We start from the raw sequence: 25,320 nt of genomic DNA, 5'->3' as shown, positions 1-25,320 counted from the left end.
ATATTAACAAATAGGTTTTAAAACCTACACTTAGGGTAACTCTGCCTATACAACTTCCATTTTAAGATCTGAAATGATGGGCTACTACAATGGGCACCAATGAAATGCTTTACTTGTTCTACTGCCAGGAGTCGGGAAGCTCACCAGGGCATATGTCAGTGTTGCATCTCTGGATCTGGGAGTCTGGGCCCCCACAAGCTCTTCCTCCATTGGAGGGACGAGGGTTATCACATGTGCGGTACCGCCGCGTCTGCCCCCCATTACACGTCCGGCTGCACATTCCCCAGCCACTCCAAGGACTCCAGTTACCATGAGCTACAACACAGAACCATTGGAGAAGTGCTAAAGAATGACATTCATCCAAAAAATATGGAAAGACTCTCTCCAGGAACTGAAAAGAAACATACAAGTCTATAAATAAGCAAATTCCAAAGGCAGGTGGTTTGGTTGTTTGTTTGACTAGAAACAGAATACATTCCAGTGACTGTGCAATTCCATTTAACCTACATTTACTGAGCCTTAGAGTCTTCCAGGAGCTGGAGGATAGGAATGAGAGACGATCTCTGAGGAGTCAAGCTATAACATTCAGGATACAGTGAATTCAAATACTGCTATGGTCCAAAATTCTAGCTTGGTGACTAAATTAAGGCAGAGAGCCACCTGTCTGCCTTCATAAAAGAATCAACATCATTACCAGTTAGCATGGAAGGGTGCCCTAGTCCCTGCCCTCTGCAGCTGGTCCTATAGAGCAAGTGAAACAGGACATAGCCCCTGCCCATATAAATCAGTGGCATCTATGGTATTAGACAAAATAGCAACCATGCAACATTTTGATATCCTAAACCAGAGGTAGACAAATCAAGTAACAGACTATATTATAACTTTACGGACTTGAGTCCATAATGAAACTTAAGAAAGTATAATGTTGACTCACTATTTCCAACACTCACTTGGACAAGAGTCACTATTGCAAAAATCACTCTGCACATCACTCCCTTCACACTTGTTGCCTCCGTACTGGGGAACAGGATCAGAGCAGTCCCTTGTTCGTTGTCTGGCACCTCCTCCACAGGACACAGTGCAGGTACTCCAACTGGTCCAAGTGGCCCACTTGCCATCAACTGGGTTAAAGAAAAACATGTGTGCTCTGTTACTACTTAAAAATGATCAAGTTAAACTCTGGGCATTGACAGGTTGAGTGATGTTCTTATTGACACTGATTCTTATTGAAATATTCCCTAGATCAGAGATAGATGTTAACTTATTAAGGGTACAAACATTGTATTTATCTTACCTGGACAGTGTCTTTCATGGCAAACTTGCATCTGTGTTTCTGCTCCATCACAGTAGGATCCATCAAACGATGGTGGTGGGTTATTGCACAGTCTTGTTCTTGTTTGGGTACCCTTCCCACAACTTATGCTGCATGTACCCCAAGGCTGCCAAGTACTCCATGCTCCATGAACTGCAAACATCCCAAGAGATAGAGTTTCAAGTCACAGAACCATGTTTGTTAAAAAAACAAAATTATACAAATAAATAACTCAGTAATGAGTTAAATTAGCCCAGAATCTAAAATAATTGAAATTGAACCAAAGGAAACGTAACAAATGATGTTCTTCCTTTCGCATCCTGGTTAGATTTTCATGAGGATTAGTGTCTATCAGGAAATTCAGAAGGCTACCTAATGCCAAAATAAATGCTTTAAATTATTCAAAGGGGCTATTTTATTAAAATTAAATTTAATCAAACTACTATATGTAAATAAAATCTGAGCTTTTAACCCTAGCTAAGTGTTTGTACTCTAAGCTCTGGGGAAAGTGGAAGGGACCAGAAGCTAAGAAGCAAAGCTGTATAACAAATCTAGATGCGGTTATGGACAATACAAATGTCTCCATAATGATAACTTGGACCCCAGACTGCAAGGCCACATCTTTAAGCCTGATTCAGCTTCACATTTAAAACGTACTTGGACTTTTCAACAACATGATGATTTGCACAGTTGTAACTCTTTGAAAAATTTTCCCCATTACATAATATTCATGAATTAAGAGTTTTAAATAACACACTCACCTGCTTCCTAAACAACAGTAAAAATTGACCAGTAGTTTCCAAGGAATGATATTAAGGCCTTCCTTTTGGTAACTAACATATTACACCATCTGACCACAAGACTGGAACAACATTATGTTTCCTACCAGGTGCAGGGGCTGAGAATCAACATTATGGTTTCTCTTATGTATAAGTCAGTATCAGGTCATAGTTTTGTTGAGGGGTATTTTCTAGATGTAGGGCTCAAAAAGTTTGTTGTTGTGGTCACTCAGTTTAACCAAGATATGAACCATAGGGCCATAGGGTCTTGTCTAAATAGTCTCTTAACACAATCTATAAGAATAAGTTGAAAAACAAGGAATGGAATTATCATTTGGTTGCTTTGTTTAGAAAATATTTTAAAACACATCTTGAATTTTCTTTTAATTAACTGTTTTCTAGTTGAATTGACTACATATTCTTATACTTTTTAGACACAGTCACCCAAATTTATTTCAGCTGACAAGAATCTGCACTAAAAATTATTTGACTAAACATAAAAGGAAAGAAGAAAGCCTTTAATTAAATGGCAAGTATTACTCAAGACTACTTCTTTATTAATTCAGATTACTGATGTTCATGGTTCTTATATATGGACTCTGGGATTTCAAAATTCTGCCATTCCAATTATTTTAATATGTTCTATTTTCAAGGCTGTTGGTTAACAAAAGTCTTTATCTCTTACAATATAAAGACTTATGATACATGCATTTTTTGGAGGACTACAATTAGGTGACATTTATTCATTTATTATCTGTGTAGTTTCTATTATATATGAATAGAGGTTTCCAGCTTAAGATCCTTTTAATTTTTTTAAATGAATACAGAAAACCCTAACCCAAATTAAATTTCATGGCATAAAATGTGGTAGAGTTGAAATGTTTCTTTGATGTGAGTGGAACAATAGCAAGTAAAAAGAGGAAAGACAATATAAACCAGAGAAGGCATAAAAAATCATGGTATCTAAATAATATAATACAAAAGAAAACAGCTATGGATGAATTAGTACATTGAAAAAAAAAGTAAAATATAATAGATGAGTTGGTTGTTATACTATATTACAGTTCTGATTCTGGAAAGGTAGGAGAGCATGGTGCTTATGAGCAGGGATTCTGGAGCAGATGCCCTGGGCCTGAATAACCACTCTGCCCTTAATAGCTGTACGATCCTTGACAAGTTACTTGGCTTCTGTGCGCCTAGTTTCACCATCTGCCATATGTGGATAAGCAAAGAACCTACCTTAATTAGGATGGGCATGAGGAATAATGAGTTGATAGATGAAAAGTTCTTGAGCAGTATAAGACACACAGTATTACATGAGTGTGAGCTCTGAGCTAGTACTGCTATTTTTCACTCAAAGTTCTCAACGATTTTCAGAATAACACTTAAAAAAAAGCTCATTCTTTAAGTAATCTGTAACAATATATTTTTTATGATTGACTCAAATGGCAGCAGGATGGCCTACCCCAGAAGATACCCATCTTTTTTAGAGGGAGGATTGTCAGTTTAGAATTATCTTCTAACTGTGGGAGGACAAGATAGGCCTAAAATATCAATTTTTACCACAAAGTCGAAGCGTTCATGAAATGATGGGGACATATCAAGAGGACACTGAAGCTAGGATCTCTTAAGGGATCTCCACTAACCAAATCTAGAACAATTTGTGCATCACAATAAATGAAGACAGTAGTGCATTATAAACCACTGAATGAAATGGTATTTGAGTTCTTAGTGATATAACTGAAAAAAAAGGAGAAAGAGAAAGAAAATTCTTTCTTACAATAGAAAGGCCAGTAGGGGACTTCCCTGGCGTTCCAGTGGTTAAGATTCTGTGCTTCCAATGCAGAGGGTGTGGGTTCAATCCCTGATTGGGAACTATGATCCCACATGGTGCACAGCATGGCCAAAGAGCCAAAAAAAAAAAAAAAAAAAATGCAATTAAAAAAGCCAATAATAGATGTAGAAGATACGATGGAGTTATAAATGTTTTGTAAGATCATAGCAATAACTGATTTAAAACAAAAATAAATCATAAGTAGATGCTAAAACTAGTAGATAAAAGATTGATAAGAAACAAGATGTGTATGAAGTCTTAAAGTTTCCCTACAAAATACTTATTAGTTACAAAGGTAAAAATAGTAACTACACAGTGGAAGACACCACTTTAAACAAGTGAACAAAGTTAACATCACCAGCTTGGGACAAATTCTGACATCATGAGCTATCTCATATGATGCACTGAGAAGGACACAAAACCATTTCTGTGATGGTTCTGCCAAAATGCAAAACCTGAATCTAATCATGAAGAAATATCAGACACATCTAAATGGATACTGTTTTAGAAAATGATTAGCCTGTATACGTAAAAAATAGCAAGGCCATAAAAGGTAAAAAGTGACTAAGGAATTGTTCCAGTTGCAAGGGACTAAAGAGACTTGATGCTTAAACACAAGTGTGATCCTGGACTAGATCTTACAGTGGGAAAAAGAGTTCTGAAGCATATATGACTGGGACAACTAATAAAATTTGAATGTGAACTGTGGATTAGGTAATAAGACTTAATTAGTATTGTATGAATGTTAAATTTCTTGATTTTGATAACTGTTTATAAAAGAGAATGTTCTTGTTTTAGGAAATATACACAATAGGTGAATCTGGGTAGGGGTATACAGAAGTTCCTTGTACTATTCTTGCAACTTTTCTATAAGTTTGATTAAGCACAAATGTTTACTAAAAGAAAATCTCATTAAACCATGAGAGGGAAAAACTAACAGAACTGCAAAGAGAAATGGATGAATCCACAATAATAGATAGAGACTCCAATACTCCTCTATCAGAAATGGACAGATCCAGCAGGCAGAAAATCAGTAAGGAAATGATTGAACTCAAGAACAACATCAATCAACTGGATGCAGTTGACATCTATATACTATTTCATCCAACAACAGCAGAATAAACATTCTTCTCAGGCTCACATGGAACATTCACCAAGGTAGAACACATTCTAAGCCATAAAATACACTTTAACAAATTTAAAAGAATAGAAATCATATAATGTCTGCTCTCAGATCACAATGGAATCAAGCTAGAAATCAATAACAGAAAGATAGCTGCAAAATCCCCAAATATGTGGAGACTAAACAACACACTACTAAATACTACCTAGGTCAAAGAAGAAATCTCAAGAGATATTAAAAATATTTTGAATTAAATGAAAATGAAAACATAAGTTATCAAATTTGTGGGATGCAGCAAAAGTAATGCTTAGAGGGAAGTTCATAGCATTGAATTCATATATTAGAAAAGAAGATCAAAATAAATTACCTACATTTCTATGTTAGGAAACTAAAAAAGCAGAGCAAATTAAATCCAAAGTAAGATGAAAAGAAATAGTAACAATTAGAGCAGAAATCAGTGAAAATGAAAGTAGGAAATCAATAGATAAAAATCAATGAAACCCAAAGCTGGTTCTTTGAAAAGATCATAAAATCAATAAGCCTCTAGCCAGGCCAGCCAAGAAAAAAAGAGAGAGAGAATACAAATTATTAATATCAGAAATAAAAGAGGGGGCATCTATTAAATTGAACCAATAATTAAAAACCTTCCAAAACAGAAAACACCAGTACCAGATGGGTTCACTGCTGAATTTTACCAAATGTTTGTGGAAAAAATTATACCAATTCTCTACCTTTCTTTCAGAGGATAGAAGCAGAGGGACTACTTCCTAACTCATTCTATGAGACCAGGATTACCCTAATACCAAAACCAGACAAAGACATTATAAGAAAAGGAAACTACAGGCCAATATCTCTCATGAACATAGATGTAAAAATTCTCAACAAAATATTAGCAAGTTGAATCCAACAATGTATAAAAAGAAAATCTCTTCAGTCCCTAAGATGCTGACATACCCCCTGGATGAAAAAGACTATCTTTGGCTATTTGCCTATTTTGCGGTGGCATACTGACAAATGTTTAACAACCAGCTCTCTGGGAGTAGGGAGGGGAACTCTGATTTATAGCATCTGCAATTTTTGTGGTGCAAAACACTCCCACTATGGTCAATATCTACCTACTAATATGCTGTCACTAAACTCTCAGTGGGAAGAGATACGTGCTCTCAGTGGCAAGATCCAGAACACCACTGACAATATGCCAAAATAACAGCTAAATTCAATCAATATAGAGGCTGGGAGATAACCAAAGAAAGTCTGAAGAACAGTAAGCCAACAGAAAAGTGAGCAAAACAGCAGTAAGCCAATAGTTACTCAACATGAAGAGAAAAAAAATCCTGACTTTTGTTTTATGACACTTATTAATATCATTTAGCTTTTCATTATGTAGACATTAGACATCATAGCTGACAAACTGTACAAAGGTTGCTCTAATCCAGTATTTCTGGTTCTTTTTGCTTTGATATATTATTCTATTATAATTAGATTTCTAATTTTTCAAGATAAAAAAACTTGGCTTTTGGTTTATTTTAAGATTTCATAACAGTTAATTAATTTTTGTAATGTAATAGAAGTTCTGAACTGCAAATCAAGATACCCAGGATCTAAGCAAATTGGCTTGGGAATCAGACAGACCTGGGTTCAAATCCTTAATTCACTTTTTATTAGGTATGTAACCTCAATGAATTAATTATCATATATTTTCTGAATTTTAGTTTCCTTTTCTGTACAATAGAATGCAATATCCAATGCAGAGGGTAACTATCTCATTTTTGTTTGTCAATATCCCTTTTTTAGACCATCTCAGCTAAGGTGGCTCTCCCAGTTATGCTCTATCACTTCAACTCTTTGAGTTTGTCCTGTATGCTTATCAATATCTGAATGATATTCTAATTACAGCAGTTAGAATGGTGCTCAATAAGTATCTGTTGGATGAATGAATGATTAAAAGAATGAATTAATGAATGAATAGCCACTCTTCTATTCCATATGATTTCTTTCAGGCTGTCAAACAAGAAACCCTGCCCCTCTTGATACAAGGTGGGCAAGTAGCCCAAGCTGGTTCTCAGAGCAGTATCCTTCTCCTGGACTACCTGAGTTCAGAGGTGAGCCCGGGACCCAGACAAAATCAAAGAGGGTTCTTTCTCAGAGGCTGATACAAATTATGAGAGAGAGAGAGAGGCACTTTCTTCCTCTGAGGCCTTAGATTATAAGGCCGCTGTGAGTCAGCAGCCGGAAGTCATATTTCCCACCACATGGAAAGAGTTTAATGGAGAATAAAGTCAAAGAAAGGAAAGCAGAGATGAGAGATGGAAAACACGCTAGGGAAAACATGCTAGTAAAAACATTAGCCAAATCCCTGGATTCAATCATACCTGAAAGTAGAATTTTCTATGTAAGCTTAGTATTTAAGTTTGATTTCTGTCACTTTAACCTGAAAGAGCCCTAATATAGCACACCCAGTATATTCACTGTAAGAATATTTGCCCCAGTTTTGCCACCAACTAATTGGCTGTAAGGCAATTTTGCTGTGAAAGATAAAACAGTGATCGACAGGTTCGACAGTTTGGTTTCAACTAGTTGACAGTGGTTTCATTTCTCCATTGACTCAGTGCTCCCATTTTTATATTATATACATCTTAGGCCTCATAATGGTCACTACAGTGACGAGCAGATGTGAGGGTCTTAAAACAGTGGATGAGGGCTTCCCTGGTGGCGCAGTGGTTGGGAGTCCGCCTGCCGATGCAGGGGACACGGGTTCGTGCCCCGATCCCGGAAGATCCCACATGCCGTGGAGCGGCTGGGCCCGCGAGCCATGGCCGCGGAGCCTGTGCGTCCGGAGCCTGTGCTCTGCAACGGGAGAGGCCACAGCAGTGAGAGGCCCATGTACAGCAAAAAAAAAAAAAAAAAAAAAACAGTGGATGATAACAACTGTGTATAATGACTTGATAGAAAATACGGTGATAAGAAAACTTACTGGAAATGTGAAATAAGAGAGTGTAAAGCCAGATCGCACACTATACTAAAATGATAATATATCAGTTTGCAAATCCTTTGGTGAGCACAATCATCCCTCTCACCTGTCAAAAGCAAACGTTTACCAAGCTATGGCAAATACAAAAGGGGCGGCTAGTAATTCATGACGGTCTTCAAGAGCATTAATTATCGATTCTTTAGCTAATTCAGATACTACAGATTGCTCTCTAAGCTGTCTTTATAAAATCTATCACACAATATTAGAAGTTGGAGGCAAAAGAATCAAGCTCCTCTTATCGCTGCAAAATGAAACGGTTACATGCTTCCCGGTAAGTTTCTTGAAAATGGTGAAATTTTTTTGCTACTTGATAGTGGAGAACATCATGTAGCCAGAATTTTGGTATTGGGGACAGAATCTGGCTTAGATGATTTGGTGAAATATAAGGACTGAGAATGTGATGGAACATTTAAATGTAGTCCAGATATGTATGACCAGTTATGTATGTTACATACATTGATAAGAAATAGCAGCATCCCTCGTCTGTTCATTTTACGTTCAGGGATATCTGAAAAGACTTACAGCAGATTTTTTGTATATCAAAAAGAATTTATGTCCAACATAAGATCCTGAATCCTTAATGATAAACTTTGAGAAAGGAAGTATCATCGTTTTCTAAGACATACTCCAATACAACTAAAACATGAATTTACACACATTTTAAATGTATTCAAATATTTTCTGTATTTTCATTTTTCATGACAAAATGTTTTAAAAATTTTGTTTTTAATTTTTCATCTTAATTATATCCTTTTAAATGTCCCTCTTTTGTTTTATCTTTATTATTTTATCTTTTACAGCAAAATTGTCTTATGGTCTGTTTAGTTGTGCAGCAAAACTGCCTGCAGCAAAGGTTCTTACAGTGAAGATACCTAGAACTCTAAAATACCTATGTTGTAGTGTTGTTTCACAAAGTCAAAAACAACATGTAGATAAAGTACTGAGCATGGTTCCTAGCACATGACACATATTTAGTGAATGGTAGCTAATACTCCTCACCAGCTGTGTGTTTCTGGGCAGGTCTTTAATCTCTCTAGGCTTCATTTATTTCATGTGAAAACGAATGACTGGATTAGCTGTTATCTAAGGTCCTCATTATCTCTAAAATTCCATTAATTTGATTAAATCTACATGATTAAAAATACACCACAGTTTAGAGCCTTTTATCATGTTCAGTTATACCAGGTATTTGATGTAACACTGATTAATGTCATACCTTCACAAGTTCATCCATGAGACAGGACTAAGAACACAGAAAATGAATATGTTCAAGGGTTGAGGCCATAACATCTCTTCACAATAAGAAGAAAAGGTAATTATAACTCCTATGTAGGAGTTAGAAAGATGCAAGTTTTGCTTATTGGTGGATTCTCACCTGGGCAAGGTCTAATGTTGCACATGATTATTTCCACAGCATTCCCTTCACATGGCTGCCCACCATGCTGAGCTGATGGATTATTGCAAGTTCTGGTCCTGGTTCGGTTGCCATGTCCGCAGCTCCTTGTGCATTCTTCCCAAGGGCTCCACTCTGACCAGTTACCATCCACTATCCAAAGGTGACACATTACACCATTAGATATATTTCAGTTGAAAGAACTAATAGTGAGACAAGCCATAGTTAGGGAACAGAAATGAGTATCTACTGAACACGTGCTTGTCCGGTGAATAAAGAGGTTTACCTGGACACAGCTTATGTTGACAATTCCGCATTTCTGAATCTGATCCCTGACAAGGCTTCCCACCATTGGCTGGAGAGGGGTTGTTGCACACACGACTCCTCTTTTGGATGCCTTTTCCACAGGTGACACTGCAGGATCTCCAGGTTGACCACTGGGAAAAGCCACCATGAACTGCAAGTAAAACATTGTACTTGGTCTCTGTTTTTGTAAGTAAAAAAATTATAAGTCAGATTTCATTTAAGATATGCACTGGGTATGGTGCTGAATCTATGAAGGCTGAGAGATTGTTTATGGAAGCTCTTCTTTACTGTAAAATTAAAACCTAAGCATGAGAGAAGAACTTCAAACTGCTAACTAGAGTTTCTTCCCAGCTCCAGTCCTGACTCATCTGGACATGGCTGCTGAAAGAGTCAGTGACCAAGAAATTTATATGCTATTTACCTTTTGGAAATAAGACATTCTTTAAAGCAAAAATATGCATTGATTTTTGAGAATAAATTTAACCTAGTTTTGAATACAAAATTCAGTTCGGGATTTTGAATTATTAACTTGGTATTCTGCACCTCTCATCTGTATTGTTTCAGTCCTTTCAGTTTGTGATGTGATTTTTGTCCTAGCCCTATAATCTAGAAGTATCTTAAAGGTAGAGGAGACTTGGACTAAGATGCTTAATGAGTTTTATGATTTGGATCACTCCAGGTGCTGTTTAACATGAATATCCCAGGGTGAACGAATCACACTCACCCTGGACTATGACTGGCACTCTGACAAGGACAGAACCCATCAAGTTTCGAGCAACACATTCATATTCGGATGTATCTTCTTTCTGAGCGGCGGTGATATATAATGAGTTGTTGGACAACACATTAATTCGCTCATCCCAGTGGATAGAGTGCCCTTGACGGGACCATGTAATGGTTGGATGAGGCTCTCCAGTTGCCTGACAATTCAAGATGACTTTGCCACCAGCATTAATAATAGTTTCTATTGGCTCAAGAGTGATAACGGGAGGACCTATGGAAAAAAGCACATAGTATTTCTTAGCTTTTGTGGAATTATATTAACATTTTAAGCCATATTATATAGTAACATTATTTTGAAAAAAGTTAGGCTGATTTTTTAATACACTGTAGCTTCTCAACTATTAAGGTTGTAGTGGCTATTGATAGAATGTTTTATTTAGTAAATGGCAAAAATTAAAAATCCCCAAGCAGTCTAGCCTAGAGCATGAGCTCTGCAGTCATGCTTTTCTGGATTCAAATTTTGTCTCTGCTCTTTACTACCTTTTTGAATCATTGTGTCCTTAAAAATGGTCCCTAGTTCACAGGATCTTGTTTGACTCGACTAAGATGATGTAAGCACAGCTCTTCAACAAGGCAAGCACACAATATTATTAGTACTATTGTTATTGTTAACAAGGCAAGCACACAATATTATTAGTACTGTTGCTGTTATTATCATTGCTTTTGTCTGTGTCTTACATGGTGAACGTTCAATTCTTTCCCTTACATTATTTTTGAGGTAGGGAGTCATTATCAACTTATTCTTTCACCAGTGGTCATCATTCTTTAATAAACATATATTAAGAACCTACTTTTTGCAAGACATTGTGCTGGGGGCACAGATATAATTTCTAGTCTCAAGGAGTTAACAGTCCACTTATAAGACAGACAAATAATCCATTATTGAGCTGTGCTATAATATACCTGTAGAATTTGGTAATAGAATAGGTAGGATAGAATTTAGTATACAATAGGTAAATGTGTGGTAATCTGGGAGCATAAACAATAGTGACTCAATGGATCATACAAAAGCATGTCACTGGAAATGAAGAGGAAAAGGAAAATATTCAAGAATTATTAAGAAGGTGGGAGTGATAGAACTTAGCCATTGAATGGTATGGCATAAAGGGAGGAATTGATGACTACAGGGTTTTGATGTGGGCAATATAGTATATCTTTGGGCAATCCAGTAGAACATAGGAGAAAGAACAGATTTGTTGGGAGGGAGTAAGGAATGATAATTTGCATCCATTTAGAACTGCTGAGCTTGAGATATCTGTAGGACATTCAAATGGAGATGTCTAGACCACAGTTGGACATTCATATCCAGAGCTCAGAATAGAGATATGGGCTAGAAATATAGATTTGTGAGTCTTTCATGAGTGGATAAGATTGCTTCAGAAGTGAGTCTAAAATCAGAGGAAGAGATCCAAGGACATAAACTATTACAACATCATTATTTAAGAAATGGACAGAAAATGAGCCTGTAATTGCATTTCTTCCTTGAAGAAACTCAGGAGAAAATGGTATCCTGGCAACCAAAGGGAGTTTCAAGAAGGAGGAAGAGGTTAACAGTATCTATACTGGATGACAGCTGTTCAAATGAAGTTGTCGGAAAGGATGTAAAAGGAACTGCAAAAAGCTGCTGACAGAATGTTTATCTTTATACTGGTCTACAGTGTCAGGATAGAATATGAAAGACTTCATGGAGAAGAAGCTTGGACTGGATTTTTAAAAATGAGTAAGATTACATATAGCAGAAAGGAGGCTCCCTGGAGAGAAGGAAATAGCATAGAGATGGGTTTAGTTTTGAAAGGATGATTCACCCAGGAGAGCAGTAGCATGCAGGTTTTAAACATTTGGTTAAAATCTTATAAGAAAATCAGAAGGGTTTATGTTTAAATAGGTAAGCAAAGGGGATTGTGCTTGTTCTTGATAGAGTATGTCGGGATGACAGTGGTGTTTTAGTGAGACTGAATTGAATGGTGGAATGATTTGCTCAGTGAGAGTTAATGCAATCATATAATTCAAGGCAGTGGCTGCACATTATAGACCAGGAAATGTATCTGCAATGATGGAACATAAAACAAAAATAGAAGCAAAATGTGTTTTATTGTGATATTACTATGCTAGTATTTTATGTAAAGGTACCACTGACATGTTGTCTTTTACAAAAGTAATTATTTCATATGAGGTTTGAATCCCTCAGTGACTGTTATTAATGTATTATTCATATATATGCCCACATCATCCTATACAATTGCTTTCTTACTTGATGTTTACATTAACATCACTCTAGGAACTTTCAGGGCTGGTGCTTTTCCTTCTCTCCCAGTGTTCAGGTTACCTTACGTATTCAATAAACTGTTGCTGAATAAAGTAAATGCCTCAGACTAATCACGCAACACTAAATAACAACATAATGAATAAATGAGCTTGTCTGTTCATATTATTATGGTCAAAGAAAGTGTTAAATATAACTTAGAATCTTAATTTAGATTCCACATTTGAACATTTCCAACTGCATATAAGGCTATAAATTAATTCAACAATGAAATTCCATATGTACATCTTTCAAAGTTGAATTAATTCTATCAGTCACATAATGATCAGTTAAATACGAGCATTTTATCTAAATGAAGACATTCCTTCTGGTGCTTTAATCTTAATTTTAAACAAATTATATTTTTGGCTTTTTAATATCCTTCATTTATTACAATGAATTTATTGTCAGTAGGTAGATAAGCTAATCTAATCTAATGCAGCTTTTCTTAAACTGTCAGTGGAACACTCTTCCAGGAGAGATTAATCATGAGATGACCTACCTACACTCACCCAACAAAGGGGTGAGGAAGGTTTCGTGGAAATAACATTTTTTGGGGAAATGTAGAATATTATATTTTCCTCTTGTTGAGTTATAACTAACTCACATCTGCATATTAACATTTCTGGAAATATCTGCAGTAAAGAAATTGGTGCACCTGAGCAGGGCTTGGCATATAGTAGGTGCTCTTTATATATTTAATAAATGAATAAACCTGGTTTAATCTATTTTTTTCTCAGACTTATTCAATCATGGCACTCTACTTTTTTCCTAATGACATCCCACAAAGTTATCATTTGGTAGATATGTATTTTAATAAAACATTGTCTTAGCAAGACATACAAACAATCTGAGTGTCTCTCAATGGATGAATGGATAAAGAAAATATGGTATATATATATTATATATATGTATATATAATATATTCTATTCTATTTTGTACACACACACAAACATACACACACACACACACACAAATATTATTCAGCCATAAAAAGAAGGGAATCCTGCCATTTGTGACAACATGGATGGACCTGGACAGCACTATGTTAAGTGAAATAAGCCAGACAAAAAAGAGACAAATCGTGTGTGGTAAATCACTTACATGTAGAATCTTAAAAAAAAAAAAAAAAAAAGTCAAACTCAGAAACAGAGAATAGGGGCTGAAGGGTGGGGGATATGGGGAGATACTGGTCAAAACATACAAACTTTTGATTATAAGACAAATAAATTCTGAGGATCTAATATACAGCATGGTGACTACAGTTAGTAGTACCATACTGAAATACTTGAAATTTGCTAAGTGAATGGATCTTAAATATTCTCACCAAAAAACCCACAAAAAACAGACCAAAAACAATGACTGTGTGAGGTGACAAATGTGTTAATTAACTTGACTGTGGTAATCATTTTATAATGTACATGTATATCAAATCATCACACTGTACACTTTAAATATACGTAGTTTTTTCTTTTAACATCATTATTGGTTGGAGTATAATTGCTTTACAATGGTGTTAGTTTCTGCTGTATCACAAAGTGAATCAGCTATACATATATATACATCCCCATATCTCCTCCCTCTTGCGTCTGCCTCCCTTCCACCCTCCCTATCCCACCCCTCTAGGTGGTCACAAAGCACCGAGCTGATCTCCCTGTGCTATATGGCTGCTTCCCACTAGCTGTCTATTTTACATTTGGTAGTGTATATAATAAGTCCATGCCACTCTCTCCGTCCCAGCTTACCCTTCCCCCTCCCCGTGTCCTCAAGTCCATTCTCTACGTCTGCGTCTTTTAAATATACGTAGTTTTATTTGTCAATTATACCTCAATAAAGCTGGTGGGGGGGAACCACTGGCTTAACTATCTGTTAAATATCTATTCAGTGTTAAAGTTTTAGAGAATAGTAGTTTGGCAAACAGCTGTTAGTAAATACTAGTCTACAGCATCTCTCAATAGTGAATAAAGAAAATGTAAATAAATTCATCCCGTTAATTACTGAGCCTAGTCTCAAAATAAGCTGATTTCCTTAAATTCTCAATAACACTGTTATTGAGAATAACACTGTTCTCGGGTCAGCTCCTGAAGTGGTTCTGGGGACTGTCCAGGGAGCCATTGGAGTCTTTCATGTTTTTCTAATTACGAAAACCTGTCTTCCAATGGTTTATACTGAGGGCCTTCATCATGAGCAGGATAATCCTGCTCGGAACACATAGTTATTTCACGGCAGATTGACAGCAATCAAGCTGGAGCACTCTTGAGTTCACTTACATTAGTCTTTAGTTTCAACACTTATTTTTCAAGTGCCAGAAAATGATATCTTTGTAAGTTCATTAAAACAACCATGAGGAGCTATACAAAGGGTGCTCGATTGAATATATTGCAAACAACACAAAAAGCTCTGCTACCAAGCAATTGCAAGCATGAGCTGCATGTGTTAGATAAAGTATATTGCAAAATTATATCAGTCTTATGCTTGGTAACAGCTGCTCCATCAGCAGCAGAAAAGTAAATTAGACAGACTCTGAAAGCTACCATTAATGTACTTGCTAGAAAGTTAAATGAACAATTAAATGGACATTTCTTAAAACAAGTGTTTAATTAAGAGTTTGATTAAGCAGCTTACTCTGCAGGGTCAGACTCATGCTGCGCTCCACCACCCCAGCTTCATTGGTAGCTACACATGTATAGTCACCGGCATCTTCATTCTATGGAAATAAGTAGTGTTTTATAAAAACATGTGCCTATAGAACAGTGCAAAATCACTTTTTATTACCATGATGCTTGTTTATATGCAATTTTGTTTTTGAGACGGTATTTCAATGGAAATAGAAAAACTTACATATATTTAACCACATAAATGGATTTTTTTTTTAAAGAAAAGAAGAGAAAGAAATTCCTAGTTTAAATTTTTTCTGAACAACCTATCATTGCTCTCAGGGGACAATAACTGGCAGGAAACCTAAACAGAAAATCACATTTTTTACAATCATTTATCCAAAATTATCTTATTAAAGAAAAACGCCAACACTATTCTTATAGATAGCTTAAAAAGCATTAAATAATCAGAACAAATCAACGAATATCTAGTTCTTTCTTATGGGGGTTATTAAAAAGAACATTAAGCTTAGCCTCCATTTAGAAAGCTTGAAATGTAGGAAAGAAAGTGAGGAACTAATTTACTAATGATGACAAATCACAGAATGTAAGTCACAAATTTATACATATATGTTATAGAAAATAAGGACCACGTGAGTTTAGATTTGATGACTATTTAGAGACACAGATTTTGCTAAGGTCTTGTGAACAGAAGAATTCTGGTCTTGTTAATAGAAAGAGTAAGTCAGTTAAGGGGAACTGAATTGAAGGAAGTGGAGGAGGGTGGGAGGAGAGAGACAGATGTTGATTTAGGTGTTTAATTGGGGTATCAATGCATTATCCAAATAGAGATTTCTAGTAGGAAACTGTAAATGGAACTTGAAAGAGTTTCAGGGTTGAAGGTACAGGGTTAGGAATCTGAAATTGTATGGTGGAAAATAATTAGTATTAGTATTAATATTGATATTAGAAGAAGTACGAAGGACTTCAGAAGTAGTAATGTTTGTGTGGAGGAAAAGGGGGGTAAAGCAGTAATGAAGAAGCCTGAGACTCATTCGCGTAGCTAGAGGTAGAAATCATCTCAGAATTGAAGGGACAATCAATAACATCTAAGGTAGAAATAAAGCCAAGGAGAAGAAAAGACTGAGAGTGGCCCATTGGAGCAGGTGATTGGATAGTATACACTAATTAATTAATTCAACAGTATGTTAACAAATTACCCTCATTTAGTCTAGTTAAGAATTTTTCAGATAAAATATCTCATTCACTTGACCCCCAAATTAGAATAACTTAAAGTACTAATCACTGTCTGAATTACTGAAGCTTTTGGACAGCCTAATATAGTTATCGATTTGGTGATGAAATCTAACATTTATTTGTAATTTACAATGTTGTAATTCTTCAATTTCCGCATTCTAAAACAGATTTGAGGAAGTTATCTACTGATGTTGAACAACAGGTCAATGATGGAGAACAAAGCAGCAAAATTATTTTATTGCTTGTACTTCATTGAAGGGCTAAAAATCATCAATTTGAACCATTGTTTCAGTTTTTTAAAAGAACCCATTGATTCAGATTTTATGATAAAATAGGAATGCATGAGAAACTTTTCCCATCCATGGCACCTATAGAGAGACATTGATTGTGACAGTTAAAGTGCATACTGACAATACCAGTGTGACTTACTATAGTGCCATAAATGGCCAGGGAGCCGTTTCCAAGTTGCCGAATTCTGTGGCTAATTTCAATATCCATCCCCCTTCTGCTCCACTGGATAGTTGGGGCGGGATCACCTTTCACCTCACAATTCAGGATTGCATTACCTCCAAGTGGTTCAATCCAGTTAGAAGGGTAATCACCTTTGAAGACTGGAGGTTCTGCGAAAATAACAAAAGATGAGTATAAGAAAAAGGAAGCTCCAATAATTTCTTTGTGATTTTGATCTATTTAAAAGATAATTTAGTGAAGAGGGGAAAAGCCACTTTTGAGTCCCATGGATCTTCCAGAATTAATTGCTCATGGTAATCAATGAGGTAATTTTGTCCATTTCAGTAACCTAAGTGGATGATTCCATTTTGCGCCAAATGATCTCTTTACATACTGCTTACCTACTTTTGAGTGGAATGTTCATAATTTTTTTACATCATGAATTTGCATATCTGTGAAATAAGACTAAATGGATTAATAAACTGAAGTTATATTGTATTACTATACAATAAGGAGGCAAAACACAAACCATTCATCATAAATAAATTAAAAACAGAACACTTTTATCTACCTTTCACATAAACAAATCCAATTGCCTTTACAAAACCAACGCTGTTCTCTGCAGTGCACACATAAGTACCCGAATCTTCTTTTGACATCCCTTCAATAACAAGTTCACTGTGTCCATTTACACTGTCAAAGTGGGCTGAAGGAAACAAGGTAGAAAGCAACATAAATGCCTCTCAGTAACCTAGAAAAATAATCACTACAGCTCAATATTTTGCAGGTTAGATTTATGAATTGGTTAGCAATTGAACCAAAGAGATCTCATTATGACATTGGAGGAGAGAGCCTTTTCCAGGGATTTCTTCCTGAGCTATTTGCTGTGTCTCTAGACACTTGTTTGAAGAATGAAAAAAAAAAAAGAAGGATCAGGAGAAGAGAATGAAAACAAACATCTTTTAAAATTAATTTTCGATTTGAAGTACACCTTTCATCTCAAAGGGTTGCCTAAAGCTGGCTCAGTCTCTCTGGGTTTCAAAAAATCTTTCATTCAGAAATATGACATTTTCCATTTCATTTCTCTCACACCACTTTTCCTCCCAAACAATTTACATCAAAATATAATTCAACTGACCTGGCAGCTCAGAGGGGAAATCATGAAAATATACGTTAGTTAGGTAATAAATAATAACAACAAGATTAAATTTGTAATAATTTGAACTTCTCCATAAGTGATCATGATATAAATATTTACAAAGGTATTTACAATACTTGGAATAGAGTATAAGATAAACATGCTAATCCTAAAATAATCAATACTAAATAAGGTTTTGATTAGACCAGCCAATATCTAATTAAGTATGTTTACCTTGCATGTTTTCTCCCATTCAAATTATCTTTTAAAGTTTCATACTGCTGAATATTATGTGGAAAACTAAGCTTTAAAATTTTAATTAGCTAAGTTAGTACTACGTCTTCAGAAAATAGTACTGATTAAGTTTTTTAGAGTTTATTTTTCCTTAGTAAGGTATACTATTATTGTTAAGGTGATACAGTTGGTGAAGTCTAGTGATTAACATAAATCTTTACAGCAGAGAAAACTCAAGCTTATTACTAATTTTTCAGCAAGGCATTTGTAAATGCAGTACTTCAGAACTCAATTTTGGATGCAACAATTTATCTTTACAGACAATATCTTTATGCTGGTCATAAAGTCTAACAAATAGAGACACTTGTCTTCCCAGGGATGAGGGCTCCTGGGCTTTAAAAAAAAAAAAAGATGGAGATTGGTTTTGAGTTCTCTATGGGTGTACTATTCACTTCTTAAGAATTAAATTACCAACCTGGGATAATATTGTTATTGAAGGTCCATGTTAACTTGGGCAATGGAATACCAGTTGCTTTACAGTTTAATCGTAGCTGTTCTCCTTTATTTAATGACACATCTCCAGGAAGTTCAGTAAAAGTGGGGAGAACATGCACAGTCAGGCTGATGGTGTGTGTGTCTTCACCTGCAGCATTGTTAGCAATGCAGGTATAGGTGCCAGAATCCTCTGGCTTAAAGAGAGAAAAATCATACGGCTTAAAATTACATAATCTTACGTTATACTACATATAATACATACATTTACATAGCTTGGTCTCCAAAGGAGCACTCTTCTTTAAAGATAGTTTAAATTTCCATCTTGTAGTCTGAACCATCTGGCTAGCTTTTAAATAACATAATTTAAAATGTATAAGAATTTAAACAAAAGCCCATACCTTATAGAACTATATAATTTATAATAATAAGATCTCAGAAAACTTTAAAGTTTATTAAACATCAACTGCTGTACTGCAATGTACAAATAAAGAGCAAATAGTCCCAAAGGCTGTTAGACTCTTGACAGCATAGTTGGCTTTCTGGGTAATGTGGCACCAAAGTCCACCAAAATTATCAAAGGAAATGGCAAGAGTAAGGGCAATAACACCTGCAATTCCAAAATTTCGCTTGCTAAATCCAGCTCTTGGCACTCACTTTATTAGATGTATTGGCAGCAGTTGACACAATTCTGGCTTCCTTCTTTTTAAAACCATGTCTTCACTTGGCTTCCAGGACACCCCATTCCCCTAGTTTCCTTCCTACTTCACTGGTTGCTCCTTTTCCATCTCCTTTTGCTGGCTTCCCCTCCACATTAATGTCTTTACGTTGGTGTGTGAGAGGGCTCAGTCTTAGTCCTCTTTTCTTCTGTATCTGCACTCACGTCTCTGGTGATCTCATCCAGTCTTATGGCTTTAAATATCATCTATCTACTGAAGAGTAACAGAATGTCCAGCCCAGATCTTTCTTCCAAATTCCAACTACATTGAACTTTTCATTCCAACTCTCTGCTTAGATGTCTAAAAGACATCTCAAACTCATGTCCAAAACTGAACTCCCCATTTCCCCTTCCTGTTCTATCTGCAGCCTTCACACCATCTCAGTTGATGGCTACTTTGTTCCTCCAGTTGTTCATGCCTTTGTTCTCAGACATTTGAGTTATCCCTTACCCTTTTCTTTTTCAGACTCTACTTGCAATCTAGCTAGGAAATCCTAGCTTCAAAGTATGTGCAAAATCCAATCACTTCTCACCCCTTCTCTGCTAATGTTCAGCTTTTTTTAAAATTAATTTTTATTGGAGTATGGTTGCTTTACAATTCTGTGTTAGCCTCAACTGCACAACAAAATGAATCAGCCATATGCATACAGATATCCCCTCCCTTTTGGACCTCCCTCCCATTTAGGTTACCACAGTGCACTAGGTGTGTTCCCTGTGCTGTACAGAATGTTCCCATCAGTTGTCCATTTTACACATAGTATCTGGATAAAGAAGATGTGGTACATATACACAATGGAATATTACTCAGCCATAAAATGGAATGAAATTGGGTCAGAGACATGGATTGACCTAATGTTCAGCTTTGAGTCCTATAATCTCTCCTCTGCCTCCCAACCATCTTCCCAACTGGTCTTTTCTGTTTCTATCCTTCCTTGCCTCCCTACCATGTATTCTCATGGAATAGGAGGAGGAGGAAGAGGAGTGGGGGGAAGGGGGAGGAGGAGCCAATGCAATATTGCAAAAACATAAGGCAGGCAACATTGTTCCCCTGCTCAAAACCTGTAATAGATTCTGATTTTACTCAGAGTAAAATGCAAAATTGTTATGACCTACAAGACACTACATGTATCTGGCTTTCATTTTTCTGACTTCTTTCTCCCTCTTTTCATTCTTTTTCTTCTTTGCTTTCACTGGCCTTCTGTTTCTCAAGTACATCAGACATGTTCCTACGTTACATTTTTTGCACCCACCTTAATTTCTTTGCCCCCAAAATCTGGGGGAGGAGCATCCCAGTTTTCTCTGCCTGGGATGCTCCTCTTCCAGATATTTGCTTAGCTAACTCACTTCCTTCAAATTTTGCTCAAAATGTCTCCTTCCCAAAGGACATTTACTCTGACTATGCTATTTAAAAATGTAACCTGTACTCCTCCAACTTCTGATCCCCTTTACCCTGCTCTTCTTTTATTTTTCATACCAGTAGTTTTCTTTTGGCAACTGGTATGAAACAATACATTGTTTATTTTTATTTGTTATTGTCTATCTCCCTCCTCTAGAAATAAACTCCGTGAGGGCAAGGATCTTTGATTCTTTTGTTCCCTGATATATTTATTCCCAGTGCCTAAATCAGTATGATCACACTGATAAATAAATATTTGTTGAATTAATGACTGAATGCTTCTGACTGCATTAAGGTCCATATTACAGACTTTTTCTTCTTTTTAAAAAGTTTAAGAATATATATTTTTGCATTGAAGCATCAAAAAACTGATTGGAAATGCAGCATAAAATTGTAATTACTCATTATAGATATAATCTAAATTTGGTTGGTTGTATACTAATTTTTCTAAGGGCAAACAGGAATAAATCATATTCCATGTAAAGGTCTCCCCACTCTGACACCATTTAGCTATTCTTAAAATTCCCCAGTTATAAAAACTTAAGTTTAAAATCAAGGATTTTATGGAAGTAAAGCTTTTGAAAATCTGGATTGTACATATTATTCACATATAGACTTATCATTTGTGCCCTTCATCCAGGTTTTATAAGCTACCTTATTGTTGATATATTTCTTAATGTATCTGAGTCACTGTCTCACTAAAAGTCTAAACTTTTCTTACTTAATTTCTTCAGTTCTAAGAGTGATTAAGGGGCCTAATTCAACATTCTTGAACCTGGGAGGAATCCCTACTGGAGATATTTACCAGCTTAAACAAACAAACAAGCAAACAAATTTATCCTTATTTTATCAATTCTAAAACTCATAGTTTTAACTTTTAATATCTCTGAATTTGGGATACAACTTAAAAATTGATGATCTTCTCTAGTTTACTTGACTATATATTTTTTCTTAGTGGCACATAAAATATTGGTACATCTTAGAATTGATGGAAACAGATTTGAATAAATACAATTTCTATTAGCACATGAGACAGAGTTAAGCTATCACTAGAGCTATTTATCTGGTAATTCCAGGAGTCTGGCTAAAGGCTGAAATTATACTACGAAGTAAATGTGATCAATTTTATCATTTAAATTTGTTCAAATTTAATTCTATGAAGACTTTGTAAGGAAATTTAGGCACTTTGAAGGGTAATGAAAAGGAACAGGATAGGCACAAAAGCTCTGAAAGTGATTCACATTTTAATCATGTTTCATATTTAGTACCAAGTGTTGATACTCTCAAACCACATGATAATTTTTTTAAAAGTCATGTGGTATGCATAGATACAGATTCCTCTTCAAGTGGGCTCACACTGAAAAACTGAGATGCTTTCCACAGCTACAATTTTGCAGACTGGCAAAGTACCACCTAAGAATATTCAAAAACCCCAGCTTGCACTGATCCCTAAGACTAAGAGTTATTTAAAAACCTGAAAAGAGCAAAAAGCCTGCTTTTTGTATTTGGTTAATAATACATCAGACATTTTTACATCTCTACTCTTCTAACAATCCTCATGTATCATTACAAACATGGAATATAACAGAGGCTTAGAATTTTTCCTGATAAACACAGATTTCCACAAAAATAAAATAATTTTAAAAGAAGGCCACTTATGAGTTCTCACGATATGCTAAATACTATTCTCAGGGACATAAAATTAAATATGTGTAAAATTAATTTTTTGACCTGAATTTATAAGAGTACTTTCTTTCCTTTCATTATTAAAAAATACATTTCCAAGCTAAGTCACTAAATGTAAAAAGGTGAATTAATAATCTGGCTTAATGTATCTATTCATGTCTATTAAACTTACCACAACATTTTCCAGAATGAGCTCCCCATAGGGTTCGACAGTGTGTTTTCCTAACAAGTTAGCCAAAAGAACATTGTCTTTTTTCCAGTTAATTGCTGGTGTGGGGATTCCATCAGCCACGCATGGAAGAACGGCTTGTGAATTCTCATTGACCGTGTAATGTACTTCTGTACTTTGAATTCTAGGTGGTACTATGAAGAGTTTAAAAATGATAGGTATTCAGGATGTTGAATTCAATAATATCTTTATTCACACTGAAAATTAACACACAATAGACTTTCTTGAGGGTAACTTGCTAGAAATACTAACAAAATTTATCAAGCCATTTACTTGTTTGTTACTATGAAAGCAATCCATATTTTTGATGTTAGCAAGAATTCAAATGCATCTGTACTTGTTGAATATCAATTTCTGAAAAAATGACATAGAACTGGTGAGAAATATTTAGATTTTATTTGACTTCCTGACTTTTCCTTACTTGAGTTTCTTTTGCTTATTTCAGTGAAGTAAAATAAACAAGAGCAACTAAAATAAAAAATGCTTCTATAGTTGTATAATTGCTAGATTTGTATCAGAGATATTGTGAGGATAGACTAATAAAAGTCCCTAGTTAAAAACACTGTAAAATACTCACCCCATATTAAACATCAAAAAGTGCTAAAGAAAAAAATATTTATTGCAGTATTTCACATGTGTTACAACAAATGCAAATAAAACCGGTGAAGACATTTAATTCAGTTTTTATACTGTCACAGAGAAATTTTTACAGTGATTTCATAATTCTGTGCAAATACTGCCTTTGCCTCAAATTTTTTTGAAATAGAATTTAGGCAATATAGAAAGGACAATTGACTATTTCAGGGTACTAACAAATACTTTAGTGAACTTGGAACTAAGATATTCACTTCTAAAAGAAAGGCTTAAAAAATATTAAGAATACTTGGCTCAAAAAGTAAAAATAGAGATTGGTTCAAGATGGCAGAGTAGAAGGACATGCTCTCACTCCCTCTTTCAAGAACACTGGAATCACAACTAACTGCTGAACAGTCATCGAAAGGAAAACACTGGAACTCACCAAAAAAGATACCCCACATGCAAAGACAAAGGAGAAGCTGAAATGAGACGGCAGGCAGGGCGCTATCACAATAAAATCAAATCCCATAACCGCTGGTGGGTGACTCACAAACTGCAAAACAACTATACCGCAGAAGTCCACCCAGTGGAGAGAAGGTTCTGAGCCCCATGTCAGGCTTCCCAACCTGGGGGTCCGGCAACGGGAGGAATTCCTAGAGAATCAGACTGTGAAGGCTAGCGAGATTTGATTGCAGGACTTTGACAGGACTGGGGGAAAAAGAGACTCCACTCTTGGAGGGCACACACAAGTAGTGTGCACATCGGGACCCAGGGGAAGCAGCAGTGACCCCACAGGAGACTGAACTGCTAGTGGTGGAGGGTCTCCTGTAGAGGCGGGGTTCAGCTGTGGCTCACCAAGGGACAAGGACACTGGCAGCAGAAGTTCTGGGAAGTACTCCTTGGCGTGAACCCTCCCAGAGTCCACCATAAGCCCCACCAAAGAGCCCAGATAGGCTCCAGTGTTGGGTCGTCTCAGACCAAAAAACCAACAGGGAGGGAACCCAGCCCCACCCATCAGCAGAGAAGCAGGTTAAAGATTTATTGAGCTCTACGAACCACCAGTCCCTCCTATCAGGAAACTTCCACAAGCCTCTTAGATAGCCTCATCCACAAGAGGGAAGAGAGCAGAAGCAAGAAGAATTGCAATCCTGCAACCTGTGGAATAAAAACCACATTCACAGAAAGATAGACAGATGAAAAGGCAGAGGGCTATGTACCAGATGAACAAGATAAAACCCCAGAAAAACAACTAACTGAAATGGAGATAGGCAATCTTCCAGAAAAAGAATTCAGAATAATGATAGTGAAGATGATCCAGGACCTTGGAAAAAGAATGGAGGCAAAGATTGAGAAGATGCAAGAAATGTTTAACAAAGACCTAGAAGAATCAAAGAACAAACAAACAGAGATGAACAATACAATAACTGAAATGAAAACTACACTAGAAGGAATCAATAGCAGAATAACTGAGGCAGAAGAACGGATAAGTGACCTGGAAGACAGAATGGTGGAATTCACTGCTGCGAACACAATAAAGAAAAAAGAATGAAAAGAACTGAAGACAGCCTAAGAGACCTCTGGGACAACATTAAACACAACAACACTCACATTATAGGGGTCCCAAAAGGAGAAGAGAAAGGGAAAGGACCCGAGAAAATATTTGAAGAGATTATAGTCGAAAAT

The 25,320-nt window shown here is 36.0% G+C and overlaps 1 protein-coding gene across 6 annotated transcripts in view; it reads right to left on the bottom strand.

Annotated features, from left to right (window-relative positions):
- Positions 1–25,320, bottom strand: part of HMCN1 (hemicentin 1) — a 526,618-nt gene that overhangs the window by 68,773 nt on the left and 432,525 nt on the right. For all 6 annotated transcript variants that reach the window (XR_014015141.1, XM_081225456.1, XM_081225458.1 and 3 more), the window contains 11 exons: positions 23,005–23,195; positions 19,016–19,229; positions 17,740–17,874; positions 17,148–17,338; positions 15,490–15,571; positions 10,503–10,772; positions 9,759–9,929; positions 9,455–9,625; positions 1,295–1,465; positions 951–1,121; positions 145–315 (listed from right to left, as the gene is read on the bottom strand). Coding sequence is in view for 5 of the 6 variants with exons in the window: in XM_081225456.1 (XP_081081582.1) it covers positions 145–315; positions 951–1,121; positions 1,295–1,465; positions 9,455–9,625; positions 9,759–9,929; positions 10,503–10,772; positions 15,490–15,571; positions 17,148–17,338; positions 17,740–17,874; positions 19,016–19,229; positions 23,005–23,195 (1,938 nt within the window). In the remaining variant the exon portion in view is untranslated. The remainder of the gene's footprint in view (positions 1–144; positions 316–950; positions 1,122–1,294; positions 1,466–9,454; positions 9,626–9,758; positions 9,930–10,502; positions 10,773–15,489; positions 15,572–17,147; positions 17,339–17,739; positions 17,875–19,015; positions 19,230–23,004; positions 23,196–25,320) is intronic.

This window comes from Mesoplodon bidens (assembly GCF_964165515.1).
Source record: "Mesoplodon bidens genome assembly, chromosome: 2".
NCBI lineage: Eukaryota > Metazoa > Chordata > Mammalia > Artiodactyla > Ziphiidae > Mesoplodon > Mesoplodon bidens.
This window is presented reverse-complemented; position numbering and strand designations above follow the sequence as displayed.